The 20,281-nt window shown below is 40.2% G+C and overlaps 1 protein-coding gene across 6 annotated transcripts in view; it reads right to left on the reverse strand.

Moving 5' to 3' along the window:
• The window catches only part of GRB10 (growth factor receptor bound protein 10), a 147,492-nt gene that overhangs the window by 37,803 nt on the left and 89,408 nt on the right, over positions 1-20,281 (reverse strand). For all 6 annotated transcript variants that reach the window (XR_009963260.1, XM_062610913.1, XM_062610914.1 and 3 more), the window contains 2 exons: positions 18,206-18,422; positions 15,239-15,380 (listed from right to left, as the gene is read on the reverse strand). Coding sequence is in view for 5 of the 6 variants with exons in the window: in XM_062610913.1 (XP_062466897.1) it covers positions 15,239-15,380; positions 18,206-18,422 (359 nt within the window). In the remaining variant the exon portion in view is untranslated. The remainder of the gene's footprint in view (positions 1-15,238; positions 15,381-18,205; positions 18,423-20,281) is intronic.

A 20,281-nucleotide genomic window follows, 5' to 3' on the forward strand; every position in this document is an offset into this window, starting at 1 on the left:
CTGGTTCACATTCAACTTGGTGTCCACCAGGACCACCAGGGCTTTCTCTGCCTAGCTGCTATCCAGCTGGGTGTCTGTCCCACAGCCTGTAGTGATGCCTGGGGTAATCTCTCCCCAGGTGCAGGACTTTGCAGTCGCTGTTGTTGAACTTTCTGAGGTTTCTGGCAGCCCATTTCCCTAGCCTGTAATATCTTACACAAATAGTGCAGGGTTACAAAAATACCATGATACTAACTAAACGCATAAAAAAAAAAAAAAAAAAAATCTAGTGAAGTTTGATCATAGCTTAGTAACCCTAATTGGGTCCTTTCCTAGGATCTTTCATCAGCATTCTCCCAAGCCATGCCACAGTGGTTCAAAGTTCCCTTTAAGGTAAATGTTTCAGAAATACTTGAAATCCATTTGTCAAAGGCTGATGAACTTAACTATGCAAGTCTAAATATAAGGTAGTGTGCTGAAACCAATGTCACAATAATAAAAATGCTTCCTGATATAGAACTAGATAACATAATGCTAGAGATTTGATGCCAAAGCTTGCACGAAAGAAAATGCTGCTTCTTCATTCAGCATCTGCTTCAGATTATTTTACATGGAAGTCACTGCTGCTCTGAAGCTGTCAAGGCATAGTCAGCTTCCAATTAAGCTCTTATCTTTGAAACTGATTGGAAGCAAAGCTTTCTCCTCCCTATAGGCATCCCCCTAAAAGTAGGTAATCTGAGATAATTTCCAAACGTATTTATTCTGTGTTGTCCACCCAATTAAACATTGCGCAAATGCAATCAACGAGCCTTCTCTCTAATTGAAAAGTTTATGCAACACTTTTCATGAAGCTCCCATTAAACATTTAAAATAATTAGCTGTATTAGAAAGACATTTATATTCAAATAGCTCACATGCCTGGTTTCTTTGTTTAGCACAGGCATATGGATAGGAAAAACAGCTCCATAGAAAAAAACAAATATTGAGCGAATCTTTTCTGTAAGACAACAGACACCCCTAGAAACCAATTCAGCATGGAATTAAGTGGGAAATCTTTTAACAGTAGCCTTGCTACTGTAGCTGATCGTGGAGAAATCGATCATTTTGAAGACTCAGAAAGGCAACTAACAAGGGAGTTAACTCTGTATTTTTATGCATTATAGATAAGACGTTAACAGTCACTACCTTCCAGTATGCTCCCTTCTTCCCTTTTCTCCTCTCCCTAAATTACTGGCAATAAGTTGAAGAAATGCACCATGCAGAAAGACCAGCAACTTTCACTTCCATCCTGCCACAAATTTTGAAAAGGATTTTGATGGCTCTGTATTTACATCATGGATCTTCCTTAAGAATTATGCTCAGAAAAAATCTAGGTCATTGAAACCTTCTTAAACCAAACCACAGAGAAACTGAAAGAGAATGTAAAAGCACTGATGTCAGGTTTATTTTGCCTTTTCACAAGCTCGTTTTTTTCCAGATTGACTGGCAGAAGGTAGATCAACCTTTGGACATCTTTCACATTCTGAAGTTTCTATTTCCATGAGTGACTTAATTCCATTCCCATCCAAAATGAAACATATAACAAAAAATGTCGTGCGCTCAACAGACCCACCTATGTAAGAACAACGTTAGGAAGGCTAGGCCTAAAAGGCAAAAGTACAACTTAGACCAACATGTACCAAAAGATACGTAAACATCTCAGTTTAGGATCCTGGGCAGCATCATAATTTAGTAGTCCCTTCTAGACAAAACTTCATAAACAAATATACATGAACATCAACAGTGGTTTTCCTTCCTCCCCTGCCCCCCCCCCAAACACTAGCTTGGTTTTGATATGAATCTGAATACTAAGATATGTGTCTTTTAGACCATATGCTTACTGCAGTCTTGCATATATGTAAACTAGAAACACACATTCAAATTTAATTCTACAGATTTCAAATTACAACACCTACTTCTGTTCTTCCCCATGTAGAATTTCTAAGGTTAAACAAATAGCTGTACACATCATAACTAATTTATTTTGAAAAGTGCCCATTAAAAAATACTGCATTAATGATTACAATCTCCAATAATAACAGCTAGTAAGTAATAATTATGTGTAATTAGTAATTATTGCTTCATTTCTAACTCTGTGTCCAACTAAATCTGCTGAATTCAGCAAATATCATTTGCTATCACTCTTTATTCATTCACGTAGAGACAATGCTACACATGGGAAAAACTTTATTGCCTTTTCCAGCTTCAGAAGGTTGTGTCTTTGGATGCTGGTTTAGCATAACCACCATACGGTTCCTATTGGAGAAAAATCTATCTTGCCTTTTGTACAGTGTAGAAAGGTGTCACAACACTTGCTTCTTCCACAACTCCCCCATCTTGTTGCACAAGATTACACATGGCAAAAGTAAAAAATTTTGGCTAGCTGCAGGGTATTAAGAAAAAATACTCTGTACTGAAACTATTTTCAGTTCAACTGTTGCTCATACACCCTTCAAATAACAGACACGGATCAGAACCAAAGCATAACTTGTGAGGAATAAGTGGTTTTGTGGATTTGTTGCCAGAGTTCTGCAGGTTCTTCTTTCAGTACACCCAGCTGTACAGAAAACAACCCAAGTTTGCTTGGCTCACATCAACCAAGGCTGTGCCAACCTATACACTCTACCAATTTCAGTTTTTAAAGTGTAACAAAATAGCTAGTGCATGAACTTGCTCAAGCTACATCATGAAAACTGGGCTTAAAGAGAAAGCGAAAGGTACATCCTATTCTAGGTGCCATGTAACACATCCTCCTTCCACAGACAGTGCCTGGTGGCTTAACCTTATCTGTAAAGACCATTATTTTCCATGTGTACAGACTGGATTAGATAAATTACCAGAGAGTTTCATTCTGGGGTTCGACAAGGAAACCACCTTGATACGACAAATTCAGCTTTTTTAACTAAAACATCAGAAAGAAATCCCAATGACTTGGATTTTCCATTGCAAAGATAATTAATTTGGGAAAGTTAGACCTCCTTCCTTCTTCACAAACCAACTTATGTTTGTTGCATTTGGTTTGCTACTCAAAACGAGTTGAGGGTAGCTTTTCCTCACATAAAATCAGCAGACAAATCAGAGGTCATTTATCTTCTGGAACAGTGGTCCAGTTTCACAATCCTCCACCTTAGAAACTCCTCCTGTTACTCTCCCCTGTGGGCTTACTGGCTCTTGGAAGAGGAGATACTCCTACCAACACCCTCAGATCTCCATTTTTTCCTCAAAAAACAGTATTTTTTTTCCCACAAGAATTGGCATTACTATAGTGTATCAAGTATCTATGGCTAAAAGTATGAAAGACTGTGTTCCTTCTTTAAATCTTATATATCTGTTCATCTATTGACAATGGCTACCTCTGATGTCTGAACACTGAAGTCAAAGCACTACCGAGATGTGTGGAAGAGCACTGACTTTAACTTACACAAGAAGAATGTGGTTAGAAACTGTTAATTTTTCACAGGCCTTTAACAGATGATAGAAAAAAATCAGCCCTGCAGCTGCCAGATTCTCTCCAGATAAACAAACTCTACTGTTTCTTCCAGGAATAACTGATGAGGAGGTCGGCCGTTCAGAAAAACAGTCAATAAAAATTACCCACTTAGAAACATGGCCAGATTTGGTCCTATCCTAATAGAATGGTTTAGAGGAAGGCAAGGATCTTCTCCATCACAGATCACTACCTAGTTTAAGGTTTGGTTTGCCTTCCACCCAAACTATCACTACAAATGGTGGCAGCCATTTCAGCTGTCACTAGCCACCTCAGTCAAAGCTCATCTCGTCTTCACTAACCGCTCAGGTTCCCACTGTGGTCAATAAAAAGAGGCACATCAGTACAAATTATCATCTTCTATAGTTTTGCTACCCTAAGAGAGCTTGAATGTACTCAAAAAGTACTCCTCTATCTCATCACTGACTGGAGATACCCAGACACATAACCCAAATGAAAGGTGTAATTTTTATACAGCCATAGTTCACAGAAATAATTCCCACCCTAAGGTTGTTTAAAGGTGATCATATTTCTTGACACTGTGAAGAACTATGACAAGTATTTGCCTAATATGACATATAATGATAAAGAGACCAGGGAATGTAAAACAGAAAAAAAAATTAGCTGAGATTTGCTCGGCAGTGGTATTTGTTGGGAAGTTTCATTTCAGTTTTACTGTGGAATAAACATAAAGACATACAATTCTGTACATAAACTTTTGCCCTTGCACAGAGCAACGGAACTCTGGGGGGGGAGGAGCAGGGCACATGCAGAGGTTCCATGGTCAAACATAAGGATAATTAAACAAAACGTGGAATGCAATTACTTCCCAAGATAGCACTACCATGTCTACCTCAAATTAATCTGGTTGCAGGTGCCAAATTAAACCCAACTCACTGCTAGAGTTTGTGTGCAACTTTGACAATGAGTCCAAACCTCCGCTGATACAAACATTCATGACAGAAAGTCAAACACAAAAAGGTAAAGATTATCTTCAGCAAAAAGATAACAGACCCAGTATCCTCCTCCAAAGTTGAAGATTTTCAGCTTCACTTTTTGCAAGATGAGATTCAAGAAAGGGCTGCCTACAGCTGGGAAAAATAGCTATGCTGTTCATTAGTCTATATGCCACCTTCCAGCAGCAGCAGCAAGAAAAGCCACTGCACAGCAAATAATATAAACAGTATGGTCATTCCTACTGCTTGTCTGTTATACATAAAGACTTCCAAGTTTGTCTTGCATTAATGAGGTCAATACAGGTACTTAATTCCAGATATTGGTAGCTCAGCTGCAGCATACAAACTTTACTTGCAACCATGTTATGCAAAGGCAAGTATGTCCTTCCCAAATACTTAATCATGGCTGTAGTCAAAAAGAAGCCTCACTCGGCATAAAGAAATATGATTTAACCTTTCAAAAGATTTGCTAAGTCATTGCAAGAAAACTGGTCTTAGCACCAACAGAAGCGCGTTTGTACACAAATAATAGAAGTCCTTTTATATCAGAGTCAGAGTTCTGCACTGACATGCAAGTCCAAGCCAAGCCACCTGAGCTCATAAATAAACTCAAATTTTAGATACCTTCTCTTCAAATATTTCTAATATACTTCTTGAACTCAGTGAGCTCTTACTGGCTTGAAATTCTATTTCAATATTGTCACATAGTTTGAGAGAAAAAAATAAATCAGCTTTGACTTCCCTACATTTACAGATTTCAAAATATAGTAACAAAGCAGTCCACCAAGAAAAGGGACTAATTCCTCTAAACTCTAGCAGTCCTCATCTTCATCGCCCCTAAATTGAACCTCCAGATACTCTGCAGTTTTATATATTCAGAAAAGATGTAACTGTAATAGAGAGAAACTCAATTATGTAGAAAGCAATGGTTGCTGCAAACTCCTAAAGGAATGCAGTCACTGTGAAACATGTCTGGCACTATAAACACTTATTTAGTATTATTTTTTTCCTGGGATTTTATTAGGGTCTCCCCTTCCTTAATGGCTGCTATTTGAATGTAGGGCAATTAGCACTTCCAAGACTCTGGCTTAGGGGAAAAACAAGCCCTTTGTATGCACATCATCCTCGACCATTTTGCTAGATAAGAATCAGTTCACCACCACAGCTTTTTTCAGCTGCATCTTAGAGAAGGCTTGAGAAAGAGGCAAAGAGGAGAAACTGATGTGAGTGTATTTACAGTGCTGTAGAATTTATTTCACCATCTTCAGAACTCCTAGATTATTCCTTTATTTAAGGGATAAAAGTAACACATAGAAACCTTTCTATAAAGTTCATTCAGCTTTTTCACTTTAATGGTTTTACATCAACATGGGAGTCTTTCAACTGAGACCCCTTTGGACATCTGTTGGATGGATTAACTGCTAGAGACACTCAAAGCAAGTATCTGCTGCACAGGCACTTTCCCTACTCACTAAAAGACTCCACCATGCCCTTGCCCTGTCTCACTTGTTGCAGAATACCCTGCTATAGTTTAAATCCTAAAGGCTTTTTCTAGACAAAAAGTGACTTCTGGATATTGCCCAAGCACTATTCCATGCACATAAGAGAGGGCAAGTCACAATGAGACCTTACAAAAACAGCAGCTAGCACAACCCCGAGCAGAGCACAAAGTTAATTTCTTGTTAGCCAGATCGGCTTGAAGCTCCTCTGTATTGCTTGAAGTGTTGCAATTAAGTACTGCTCTAAGTTATGCCTAATTAGCCAGTAAGCAAATGCTCATTTGTAACTTGCATGCAGTGTAACGCAGAACTAAATGTTCACTGAGAGCAAAGGGAAATTATACTGAAGGCACATTTGCACAAATATAGTTGGCTGCCTCCTGATTTTCCCTTAATATTTTCTAGGATATTAATAAGAAGAAATGTGTCACACTGTACAAATGATTAGAAATACGCGATCCCTGTCCCTGGAGCTGTATGTGATGCTCTCCTGTACCCCCAGATAACAAGAACTCTGCTCTTCTTGGAATTACAGCCTCTCTCTGAAACAATAAGAGATTTGGGGTTTAGATTACCTTTTTCAACTGTGCAGTTAAAAAGAAAAACCCACACAAAACCAACCCCATTCCCCCGAAGCAACCAAAACACCCCAATAGGCAAGGATGCAAATCATGATGGATATGTATTACAGAATCATAGAATGGCTGGAGTTGGAAGGGACCTCTGGAGATTACCTAATCCAAACCTGCTGCAGGCTCACCTAGAGCAGGCTGCACAGGATTGCATTTAGATGGGTTATTCAGATTGAGTATCTCCATAGAAGACCACACCACAACCTCTCTGGGAAGCCTGCTCCAGTGCTCTGCCATCCTCCAAGTAAAAAAGTTTTTCCTCATATTCAGATGGAACTTGCCAACAGGCCTTCAACTAGACTGCACTGCTGATCAGATGTCTTTATATATTCAATGCCTATTTCTTTTCAAGCTGCTCCATAAAACCATTGCAGTGTGTGCAACAGTACTGCAAGCAATCTTTCAATCTCATATATATATATTAATATATATACACACACACATATGCTTGAATCACTTAAACGTAACACTATTCTGGAGTTTGGGACAGCAAATACAGCAGGTATTTTTCAATGCTAAAACTGTGTACCTGATATTGACACTTATCTAAGATCTTGTCTATACCTTGTTCTACATAACTGAATACCTGGGGAACAAAATTGCTGCCAACATCTGTAAAGCTATTTATAAGGTCTGGAAATACTGTGGTTGGCTTGCTTTCAGTGGATTTTAGTAAGCAATAGGGAAAATAAAGTGTGACCAGCAACAGTATGACAAACAAGTTACTTCAGAGTAATTACCTCCTCTTAACAGTTTGCAGGCAAGGACAAGCTCAAAAATGACTCACAGAAGCCCGAGGGTAAATTGTCTGCAAAATTAAATCTTGGTGTTTTACTATCAGGACACTGCTGTTTAGCTTAGAATACTCTTTTCCATAATGCTTTCTACAGGTTTTTTTAAGTAACGTTTTTTCCTTAGGGATGGCTTGTTCCAATTCTTGTTACCTATTCTGGTAAGGATAGTAGGGAAATGTGATTTTAAAAGGTGAACTTAAAAGGTGAGAGAAGGAACACATGCAAGGTCACCACACGGTGAGGGAGCAAAAATTCCCCTGTGGTTGCAGGGTGCAGACATTGCTCCTGGCACTCAAAGCCCCCTCTTGAGCTTGATGCTAAGGCCTTCTCTGGCTGCTGAGCACACTTCAGTGAGTGTGATGCCTCCTGCAATGGCATCAACCACTTGGCAAGCACGAGACATAGGTAGGGATGATGTTCCCAGATGTCCAGATGGGCAGTGCACATCACTGACATTGGGTGTGTGCATGGTAAAGTGGTGTTCTTCATAGTCCATATCTAAGTATCCCAAAAAGCAGAACAGTTCGTTACTCTGGCCAGACAAGGGATCAGACAGGCAGATAAAAAGGGTGGCTGGAAAAGATCTAGGTGCTTTGAAGTGGCCCCTGTTTGGTGAGGAACAAAAGCAGCTTGTAAAGGTCTCTCCCATTTTCACTCCTTTCTAAACCCCTGCAGAATAGTTTTTGCTTTGCCGCTAATAAAATTTCACTGGTAATAAGTCTGCTGAGATAAAGTTGCTTTATTCAAGTTCCCCAAAAACATCCAGTGTTCAATGGGATCTCCCATCCAAACCCTCAGCTGATAGTCAGTCCATTTGCTTCCAACTGCCATTCCTCAGCAACCGGAGAAAACCAACCACTTATGGCACGTGGCATAATGAAAGTATTTTCAACTCTGTTGCTTCCTGAAATGCAGCAGGAGAAACCAGCTCCAGTAACCTTGGCAGCAGCAGGGTCTACCACTGGAGAGAAAGAGCCATCCTAATGCCAACACAGAAACATGACATGTAGCTTTTATGAATCAGTGATGGCTTGCCTTTTAACAAGTCCAGATTAAGCTCTCTTTTATATACGTTTTGTAAATGATGTTCAGATTACAGCCAGGCTGAAGGAAAGATTAAAGGTACTTACATTAATTAAACAAAACCACTTTTTAGTACAGTAATTCTGCACTCCTAGTAGGAGAAAGAATAATACAATAAGAATTTGATAGCAATAAGAAGATTATAAATCAAGAGCTCAGAGAATTGAAACTCATCCCATAATGATTTAATTAACTCAGCAGTATTCTTCTAATGCAAAAGCATTATTAAATTCCAACTAACGCCCCCTCTGTTTAGGAAATGGAACAAAATCATATCTGCACGCTCTGGAGCAATGCATAAACATCCTGTTACCACTCCAATGAACTTGCAAGTTCATTCTTCCCCTGTGCATCCACACACAAACACTACCTAAGTGAAGATGGACATTTCAAACAGATTTCCATTTTAAATGTGGGCATGGTTCACTGCCCAGGTAATTACAGCAAGTCCAAAGTAGCCTTTTTCTAGCTGTGAGTAAACAGCATCACTCCTGATACTTAAGCAACCACTGTGCTGATGGTCTGGAAATGAACAAACTAAACACTGGCTTTGCCTTCTGTCCCTAGAAGCAGATGCCAGCAAGCAAGCAAAAAATAAGGCATCTTCCCAGTCCTGCACTATGCATGTCCACAGCATCCATTGGGGCATCACCTTCGGCTCAGCTATAGGTGTTGGCACAGCTCGGTAAGGGCTGCCTCAGCTCTCTCCTCAAAGGACCTCGCGGTCAATTCGCCTGCTCATTGCTGGCAACAACGTGGGGCCGCAAGGTCACTTATGCAGCAGGGTCTCTAACCTATGAGCTGGTGCTTTCTTGCATCTGTCCTATTGGGTAGCAGAGGCCTAAAGTTGACCTGAACACACACTTCTAGTCCACACAGCACAGACAACAAGGAGAGCTGAGACTCAGCATAGCCATTCCCACTAAGCTGAGCAACTCCTTAAAGGCTATCAGTATAAAATTATGACATCTCTCATTCATCTCAACAATTCACTTATGGTATAATTGCAACCGCTCAATACAGTTCTAGGCTTTTTTTTTTTATTCCCTACTGCACTGATGTTTACACCCAAACTCACTCCTGCCTGGCTTGCCATAGACAGAACTAGACTTTCTCTCATGTTACGTTTTCCTGTTTTCCCCTGCATTCTCAGCCTGCTAGTTTCTCAATTCTGTCGATTCCTGAGCAAAGCACAGAACATCTAAATTATATTCTCACCATGCCATTAATTAATTATAACACAAGTAATGTTGCACAACAAAAACGTACAAGGCAACACAGATGCACACACAAAAATCCAGTGTGAACACACAAATGCGCTGCTACCGCAGCATATGCTACAGACTGCTCAGTATTTACACAAGGCATCCTAAAGGTTAATTGCAATGGCATTACTACTGAAAAACAGCTCTTTACAACAACTGCAAGCATTAATGTGTGGCTGAACACCCGGCAGGTCCACCAGCACGTGTGCAGCAGGGCATGTTTGGGTCAGGCTGGTCCCATCCTACAGAGTGTGTGCCAGACCACCCTTGGCTGGGCAATGCGTCCCCTGGCACACTGCCGCTGGTCCTGACCACGCAGCCCTCCTCCCAGCACACTCCCACTGCCGGAGCGTCACTTATGAGTGGGGAGCCAAAATGCTCCTGGGAGCGGGGCCAGGTTTGTGTCATTAAAAACAAAAACTCTCAACAAATAGCATACTTCTGGGTTTGAGTGTGAGATGCCCTTAATATTTCCAGTAATTCATGGCGGGACTGTAACTACTGTTCTGGTACTTTCCAAAACCAAGAACAGACTCATTGCTTTCTACCACCAAGCTTCTTGATGTAACAGGTGTGAGGAAGGAGAAACAGCAGCTTTGACTCTGCCCTGGCAGACCATGTGAGGGGCTCCACTTGAAAAGCCGGCAGCCCCACTGACTGCCCAGCACGAACAGTGCTGAGGACTGTCTTTAGCTTAGTCCAGCAGACTCATTATTCTTCAGGTATTTGTAACTCTCTTCTTCAGCCACAAGCAAAAGAAACTTGCGAGCTCACCCCTGCTGACTTCTTCAGGGATAATAGGACAACATGCCTACACGACACAGGGCAAGATGACAAGTAATGCAACCTCTTTCCTACACTGTGCATCAAATTCAGTTCATTTAGTTTGGGAAACTGTTACTTCTCCAAACAAGAAAGGGACGCCCAGGGAAGTGCAAGGTCTGTCTTCGTACAGTGAGATCACAGCCCTGCAATGGCTGCTTGATCTCTCCCAATTTTTCCAGACAAAATCACAACTTTCTTAGAAAAAAGGCATCAGAGTTAAACAAGCCTCAGAGCAACCTATGTATGATTTATTTATTTAGGTTAAGGGTCTTGCTTTACAGAAAGATTTGAGAGAAACATCATGTATCATGGGAAATAACCCATGAAAACCAGTATTTTAAAGTTGGGCCAAAGGGATTGCCTGGTCCTTGACCTAAGGAATTGTCCAGATTAACTCAGCTACAGCATTTAGCCTGTTCAGAGAAAGTAAAGCCCTGTTGGCACAATCTGATGGCATTTTTCATTTTCAGAATGTTTTGTTGCTAAAGCTTATTCAGCTGTAGCATTAAGAACAAACTTTGCTGCCGCACATGCAAAATCCAACTTGGTACATCAAGTTTCCATTGAACAAAAGTTTGTATTTTCACACAGCTTTTGGAAATCAACATCCTTGTCTCCAGAAGAGCCAGCATAAAAGCTTTACGGGAAGAAAAAAAAAAACCCAACCAAAAAGTGCATCATAACATGTAATTAAAACAATTAAAACTAAGAAGTCTGTTTACAAGAGTTCCCTTGAAGGGTAACTAAATCTGGAAAAAAGAATGGCATGAATTCATACCCGTTTGTGAATTTAATTTGCTAGAAAAGAGTAAATAATTTTGGTCTGTCAAGCTGCTATTTGGAAGTTTGCCTGGGCTGTATAGAGGGGGGATGTGAGAAATTTGCCCTATTTTTACAGTTGAAAGCTTCATTGACTCGCACAAGATACTTTAGCCTAATATCCTGTGGCACTGCAGTGACCTACATGTAATTATTGCATGCTTTTCCCAAAATATTTGTACACAACCAGAAATTATAACCTAAGTTACCAACCAGTTCTTAGTTTATACCAGCAACACAAAGATGGACTTCAATTAGTGGTAACCTAGCTGTCTGATGTTTTTAGCAATCTTTTGGACAAATGTTTGGTCTTGGTTTGGTGTAATTTTCTGGTTTCCATTTTTCTTAGACAAACATATTTATCCTCTTAAGTAAATGATGTTTAAAAAACTTTCAGCTGTCCCTTCTCCCAGCCCGCAATCACTATACCCCTCAGACACAGGGTGATCTCCTGTATCTATGTGTGCATGTGTTTTACGAGCAAAGCCATGGGGTAATGGGAGAGGAGAAAAAAATATCACATGGTCTTGCAATGTCCCATGGTATCACCCAAAAAATGTCCTTCCTGCTCCTACCTTTAACCTGCCCTTCCCAGAATCAAAAGTGGAGCACTCACATGCTGCTCACAGGCGTTTGCTGAAGTTTCTCATGGTCAGGTTCCATAACAAGAGTCAGATGGTGGCACTCAAGGACAGAGAGGCACATGATGAAGGAGGAAACACAAGCACGCACTGATCAGGTAGCTCCTCTCCCATCATCCTCCTGCTGAAGCTTACGGACAACACCGCTCTCAACTAAAGAACTTTAGAGGTTTTTGGCAGCTACTGCTTGAAGGGTCATGCTTTCTCCAAACTCAAGAGAGACATCGGTGGTGTCTCATCCCACCAGTAGCTGAAGTAGCTACTGACTCAACAGCACAGCTAGTTACTTTTTCCAATGTACTCACCAGCTGGTTGACTACATTACTAAAGCTTCAGCGGTGCCAATCTACAGAACCATGTGCTGTTCACTATCAACAGGTCAACATCTAACATTCTTACTGCAGAGCTTAACCCGAAGTGGGCTGTTTCCGCCTGCAGAACTCTAGCAAGAAAATCAGAATTGAACTCCAAAGGAGCATGTTCAAGTTCATTTCTTAACCTCTGCCACCAGATGTGTTTGGTCACACAACCGTATCAGTCCAGACCATGGCACTGTAGAGGTTGCTCAGTGGATGATAGCCTTTGAAACATAACCTAAAAGTTCAGTTATTTCTCTTCTAAGTCTTTTACTCCTAAATTATGTATCAGTTATTCAACCTGCCTGTGGGCTAAAAAAAAAAAATAAAAAATGTAGTATCTACCAAAAAAATTTAATTTAGGTTTTCTTCCGTAACAGGGAATATTATCCAGAGTCAAAAAGAAAAATCTGCAATGACTTCAATCAGCCTAACATTCCAGCTTTACCTCCCAGATAGATATATTGATGCTGCCATTAAATGACTATCCCATTTGCCTACATGTGTTTTTAGTTTCGTGCTAGTACAGAAGACCCATTATTTCTCACTGTTCTCTGTCTTCTGGGGAGCAGCTGTGATGCGTTCCTGCAGCCATCAAGCTTTAAAAGCAGTATTCACTGCCTGACTGGCAGCAGAGCTAGAGGTGGCATACTGCTCTCTGCTGTGGTGAAATCAGTACCATTATACAACAGATCTCAGAAAATACAGTATATAAAAAAAAAAAATCCAAATATGTGCACTTTTTGGAAGCAAGATAAAGAAAATGCTTCATCATCATGAGAAAACAAAAAACCCCGACCTACTGAAAAAAATAAGGTTTATTGCAGCATTATTTTACTGCTTTTACTTTTCTTTGCTGAGCCAAGAAAGAGCATGAAATAAATGCAGAGCAGTGCATAAGCAATGTTACAAACCCATTGTTAAAAAAAGTGTGGAATGCTCCATCCCTGGTAGTGTTCGATGCCAGGTTGGACAGAGCCTTGGCTGACATGGTCTAGTGTGAGGAGTCTCTGCCCATGGGACAGCATCCTCCAGCATCCTCACAAGAAATGTGAGGAAAAGAACACTTCCTATCCTTCCCTCACGCTGACCCAAAGTTTCTCATCTGCCCCCAATTAGTCAATAAACTGAAATGAACAATATATGTGCATCTACAGAAGCCACTGCTGTCCAACAAGCTTTACTTCCTCATCTTGTACCCTAAAATTCTTTATCACTACAACAGACTGGTTTTGATTAAAAATTTCAGCAGCAAGCATATCTACATAGTATTTACTTCATTTTAGGCTTTCAAAAGGCTTGTTGAAATTTTCTATTTTAAAATTAGGTAGGTTAATTTAAAAAGTAAAATGCGGGAAAAAATATACTTTTATTCTGTCTTTATAGCAATCTTCTTATTTCTTATATACATTAAAAGATTGTTTACTTGTATTTATGTGCTATTAACCACTAGTTTCTAAATTCCATCAAAAACTGACACACAGATCACCTAAGAGCTTTTAAGGCTTTACAGAGTGATCTTTATGGTGGCTTGGTTAATTTTATTAAGGCATAAAGCTAAAAGGCAAAGAGCTCCTGAAACTGGAGAACACTTTGAAAGGTAAACACAGGTAGATCAGCGCCTCAGTTTGTCTCAGAAAGGCAGCTTATGCTGCTGCCCTGATGGCAAGTGCCAGGAGGCAGAATTGCCCCTTGTTTTGTCTCCCTGGAGTCAGATTAGCACTGCCTTGGCAGAACAGTCTCTCTGCTTTAGCCAGCACCCAGACCTCTGATGAGGTCCTGCTGCATTCCCAACAGGATGACTCTAATTTTCCTCTACAGCATTCTTCAGTTATCTGTCTTGTGCGTATAAAAAAATTCAGCAAAACCAATGAAGAGGCACTGTGTCTTTCAAGAAAACAGACAGCTTGTTTATGGCAATGTAAAGCAATACAGAGGATGCAAAGGTGTACATCAGTCTACTGCATGTAGCTTAGCTGTGCACCCAAACCCCTTTATCAGTCAGAGCAGATGCAGGAGCTAGTTACAAACTAATTGAGCACTGATACAGAACACCATACTATTTTTGGGTACTCACAGAACTGTTCTAAGCCAATAATCAGTAAGAGCAACCCATCTTTTCATCCCATGCAAGTCAGCATGGTTTGCAAAACACAGTTTTTTTGAGCCAAGCTTTAGGCTTTAAATGTGCTCAAGGACTGACACAAAATAGGTGGTTGGTTGTTTCTCAGATAGTGGAACAGGACACAAGAAAAACTGCAGTGTCACTGAGGTTATCGCTCTGGACCACGTGAGAGCTCGATCTGTGCTGTCTTCACTGCCAAGAACCCAGAGAGCCACTCAACCAGCTTTCCATGGAACAGTGCTCCGTTTAAATCCCATTATAAAGAGCTGTGCCTAGTTACATGCTCTAATAACATTACTTTGGTTTTTGAGCAGCTTCATGAAAAACAGCAAAATGAAGCAGTGTGCTTAAACAGCTGTTCAGTATTTTTGCGGCACCTAGAATATGCAGTACAACATGGACAAATCCTCCTCCAACTCTAAGCTAATTAACTTGACTTTGAATTAGTAAGTCATTACTTAACAAAATCCAAAAGATATTAGGCATTACCGCTTCATTCACAATGTGCACACTTCTGAAACAAGACTTGATTCATTTTTACACTTCATTCTTACAAACCTTTTAAAAAAGGACTGAAGCCTGCTTGAAGACACTCTCCCAGCCAGCGCTGCCCTACTCACAGACAAGCTCTACAAGTATTTCTACTTATCTTGAAACTTTCTTTCTACCTTCAAAATGAAATAATCCACTCCTGGTCTGAAAATGAATGGATGATCCAAAGCTTTGTCCCATACTCACATGCTTACTAGCGGGTTGACCCTGAGGTAAAGATCCAGGGGCCAGCACTGGAGAGCTTGCAGGGCTACAAAGTTCTGGGAAGGGATTTGGGATGGCCGGCAAAGATGATGTTCTGAATTGCTGTTCTTCTTCTTGAAGGCGCCTATAAACACAGAAGCACTAAGCATTAAGAGGAGAAAACTGGCATTGCTAGACCTGGATCTCCTGCCCCACCATTTACAATAATGATACTAAGGAAAAGGAACCAAAATCACTCTTTTTCTAAGCAACTACTATACAGTTAGAGCAACTGCAAGCTCAAAGTAGTTAACTGCATGTTAAAAATGACCAATCTGGCATCCATGTTTTGTTGGTTATAACTTGATTAGTTGGGTACGTAACTGAGGTAACTATGCAAATAAATAGAAATATCTGTCTGTACTCGCTGCTGTAAGTACTAGCTGACAAGCTTAAGCTCTGCATGCCATAAAGTCAGTTAAGCTCTTCCAAACTAACGTGAAAGAGGAGAGCACAATGGCATTCACTCAGAGCCAAATTCCATGTGGATCTGCAAACGAAGGTGTATCCCTGTAAAATCTCTAAGCTGAGATTGAAACCAATTATCGTCACCTCATTACAATACCAGATTCCATCTCCAGGCAACCTGGCATTTCCTAATGGAAATGCAAAGACTCAGCTTGAACAATAAACTGCAATTACACCCTCCCATCTTATGTTAGTTCCACAGTTACTGTTCAGATGAGTTTGTATCTCCTGAGATATATCACATGATTCCACACAGGACCAACAGAGCTTCGTTCTCCAGTTTATGACACATCTGCACTGCCCACATCAATGAAAGGAAAACTAAAGCCTACCAGTTGCCACAGAAAAGCTTGAAAACATGCAAGACCTACTCATGACCACACAGACAGCTTTAGGGTTCCCTACCGTCAGGGCATTACCACTGAAGATGTACTCAGTCACCTAGGTGACCGCAGCAGGCTGGCCTGCCAACGCCTTTGCAGAATGCACCATCTAGTGGCAACCGTGGGAGTTTCCAGAGACAACCCACTGACTGCTGGGTTTGAAATGCAGATCATTAAAAACTCAACTTGCTCTCATTTTTCCCCATGCCTTTTCTTAACAGAGCTGCCTGGGAGACAACTACCGGGTTTGCCTGTGGCAGTGCATCCCACCCTGGGCAGGCTCACTGTCTCTGTCTGTACCAGAACATGGGGGACTGAGAAAAATAACTACTGGGAAATCTGCTCTGCAGGTAACTATGCTGCAATTTAGTTGCCTTGATGTTCCTCCATAAATAAGCCTTGCAGATTTGGTTGGGTTTGTTTTTTTTTTTTGCTAGAAATAGCAGGTTCCAACCATGAGTCATACAAACAACTACTTGACCTGTTTGATTTTTTTTTGTGCTTACCATGTGTGTACTTCCCTACAGCACAGGGTAAAGGACAGTGTAGTACTTCTTCGACCCAGTAGACTTGTATCAGCAGCTCTGTACTGCAAGTTTCTGACCGACCTCCATTACAAGACATGGAACTACAGGTACTGCAAGATTTGAAAGCTGTAGTTTTTTTTTTTTAAATAGGAATTCACTATGCTTCGCTCTGCTCTGCCTGTACTGCTGCTGGGCGTCATTTACCTCATGACTGATACACATATGAAACTGTGCTCTTAAGAGAATTACCACAGTCAACCATTCTTTCACAGACCCCGCTCTATGGAGGTGGAGATAACCCTGAACAAAAGTTCATTATTTTTTTAACAGTAAACACACAATGTTCTTGTGCGTATGAAAGTACAAGAGTTCAGAAAGGCAGTGTTCTCAAAAAAGAGTTGCTGAGTTTTGAAATGCCACAGATAGCTTAAATGAACTGCTTTGACTGAGATATTTACAAAACATTGACAGTTATAGTGCTCTAGAGAGTGCATTTTCTAGTTACAGCCCTATTCAAAATTAAATATGAAATACTTGTAAAAATGATTGCATCATTAGCTGACTTGGTTGTATTGCAGTTACTCCGTACTATACATTCATGTAGAAAAACTGACTATCTTAAGAATACCATTTCTACAGGAAATACATTAGCATAAAGAATTAGAAGCAACCCTTTCAACATCTGTGATTTTTCTTCTATTATTATTACTTCTCATTTCTTTTGGAGAAGACACTGTTAACTACAAGGAAAGAAACACTCCAAATTTGTGATTCAGGCATTTACCTACTCGTGCTGATAGGTGCTCCTTTCCTCCTACTGCCTAAAAAGAAGATTTTACGAATCTCAGCATCACCTATGGACACTCTCATCACTACCAAGAGTATTCCACTTAAAGCCTAAATTCAAGACCCCATCCTGACAACATGGAAACAAACTCTTTTTTTGTTATGACTCACATACTGCATACCCCAGGTGAAAGAGCTGAAAGTGCTCTAGGAAGAACACTTAAGTAACTATGATGTGCTCCTCGTTTGTTTGTCTCGGACCAGTCAGAAAACCTCTACAAAGAAAGGGTTTTTTTTGTATATCAAAACTACCTGAATGTGCCTTCTTCTATTTGCATGATCTTACATTTTATAAAACCAAGAAGCTGTCAGTAGGCACCACACCTGAGAGAACAGTTATAAACAGTTTGAAAATAAATCCTAATATGGATATAATTTTTTCAGTTAGTAAAATAACATACTATTTGTACAACAGATCTGTACAAATCGTACATTTCTACACATCTGCTACTACAGATACATCAAACTGTTGATTAAAAACAAGGATGAAAAGGTGACATTTTTTAATTTTACAGAGTATCTCGAGTATCTATGTCTTTCACCTATCTGGTATATCATTTTTCCTATGCAAAAGTCCAGTCTAACACTACTCTGCTCCTAATAAAGTTGATCTATTTCAAAACTTAGTTGCTTCAAAGATAGAGCAAGACAACTTTAACAAAAAGTAGGTAAGTCCCTGTTCTTACCTTACTGCCATAATGCGCACTGGCTGAGACCGCTGCACCTTCTGCCTTGGAGACATGGGCTGCAGCGCACCTGATCCTGAAGACGGCAACTGACTGCGGCTGAGTTGACCATTGTGAAGGAGCGGAGTGGTTTCTGACTGCATACTGCACGTAGAGTATAAACTTTCAAATGAGGAATTCATGTCATTTACCAGAGCTTCTAGGTCCACATCGTCATCTGAAAGACAAAATGAAGGCAGGGTGACACATTCGGAAATCCCAGATAAAGAAGCCTGGAAAGACCAAAGACTAAGTCTACATAAAGTTATACACAATTTTATAGTTATATGTTGATAGTACAATATTATTTTCTTTTAATTGCAGAAATGGCAGAGATTTATTTTGGCTTCCTTGGTGAAAAGCTACTGGCACAGAATGAAGTATTCCTACTATAGTATTTACTGTATAGATATGTGCGTTACATATATATCAATATATATATGTAAATCACTAAAAGTTGGTGGGATTTTGAGTAATGTCAATGCTAATGCGAAACCACTTCAATTACTGATAAACATACATTTCAAAAGTATATCACTTACAAATACCTCAGTTCAGCTTCTCAATCTATCAAGTTCAGATTGTCACACACTATAATAAACACTTTGTAAGCTCCAGTAATTTAGAAGAAAAAACAAGGCAATATTGCAGAAGTCAATAGGTGGAGGAAACACTCCTCTGCTGTATGCATTGGAAAGCAATCATTATAGTTTGCTAAAAATCCCTCCTGTATTTCTGCATATTTTTGTGATAAAGGGGTATTAACGATCATAATTACTCTACAAGAAAACAGAACTCCACAAGCCCTTTGCACTAACCACTCTCTGAACTCCTATTGCAGAGCACTGTAATTACTCCCTAGCCACAAGTTACGTCACTCCCTATCAGGAGTTCAGCGGGCTGACGAACACACACATCGATATCTGCTTCTGGTTACTGCACAGCCACTGCCTGAACAGCTACTTCAGACCAAATACAACTCTGAGCACCCAAAAATATGCCCTTATTTTCCAGCCGTATCAATCGGACCGGTAAAAATATACCACTGCTGTCTGAAAACTTTGAATCTCACAACTCTTCATGACACGAATGGACAGCAGATCCAAGCAATGGAGCCAGCAAACATCTACACAACACTATGCAGTTAAAATAAGCTTTTCACTCCAAATATTTTGATACCTATACTCTTGCCTTGTTTTCTAGGTAAATAACCACCATTCAGCTTGCAACCACTTAGAATACTTTAGGACACCATGAACAATTTGGTATCAATCGATTTAATTTGGTATCAATATCACCTTCCTTGACAATATAACCTGAAACAGTACCATTCAGTTTCTGTCCACCATCAACATGCCTCTATAACTACAAAGGGATGAGGAGCACTGCATTTACACAGCAACTGTTTTGGACTCTGACAGTTCCAGTTTTCTGTGTTGGATGAATCAAAGATCTGCTCAGACTTAAACAGGTGCTGGTCATGTCCCTACATCTGAGCGCTATTAAATGACTTGAAATACTACATTGCTCCCTGAAAGGCAGCAGGCCTTTACCAAAGTAAAAACAACATAGTCTTCTCTGAAAACACACTCACAGGATTTCTAGGTTTGAACATGCGTTAAAAACCAATACAAACCCATCAACCCACAAACAGGTTTCTTCCTTTCATTTCCGCAGAGCTATTTCCCTCAGTCTGGGTACTTAACAGCTACTACCCTAGCACTAAGACTCACCTTCACTAGGCTACACCAGCTGCTTTGTCTATCAGCTAGTTCACGCATTTTCAATAATCTAGACTTTGCTTTGCTTGGACAAAGTCTACAGTAATTTTCCTGCTATTTTGGGGATCTCAAGACAGAGTTGCAATTTAAATTTCATTCCATCCTCCGGATTCTTATTGTATTTGGAGAGGACATATTGAAAACACTTCTTGAGCAATCACAAGGGAACCACAGCAGTAGGAGTATAAAGAGGGAGAGGCTGAATTACAAGGGTTTTGAATTTTATCATTCATCTAAAGTACCAGAAGACTGAGCT

Source organism: Pezoporus occidentalis, unplaced genomic scaffold, assembly GCF_034315485.1.
Source record: "Pezoporus occidentalis ecotype Australia unplaced genomic scaffold, CSIRO_AGI_Poc_V1 ctg15, whole genome shotgun sequence".
In the NCBI taxonomy this organism is placed as follows: domain Eukaryota; kingdom Metazoa; phylum Chordata; class Aves; order Psittaciformes; family Psittacidae; genus Pezoporus; species Pezoporus occidentalis.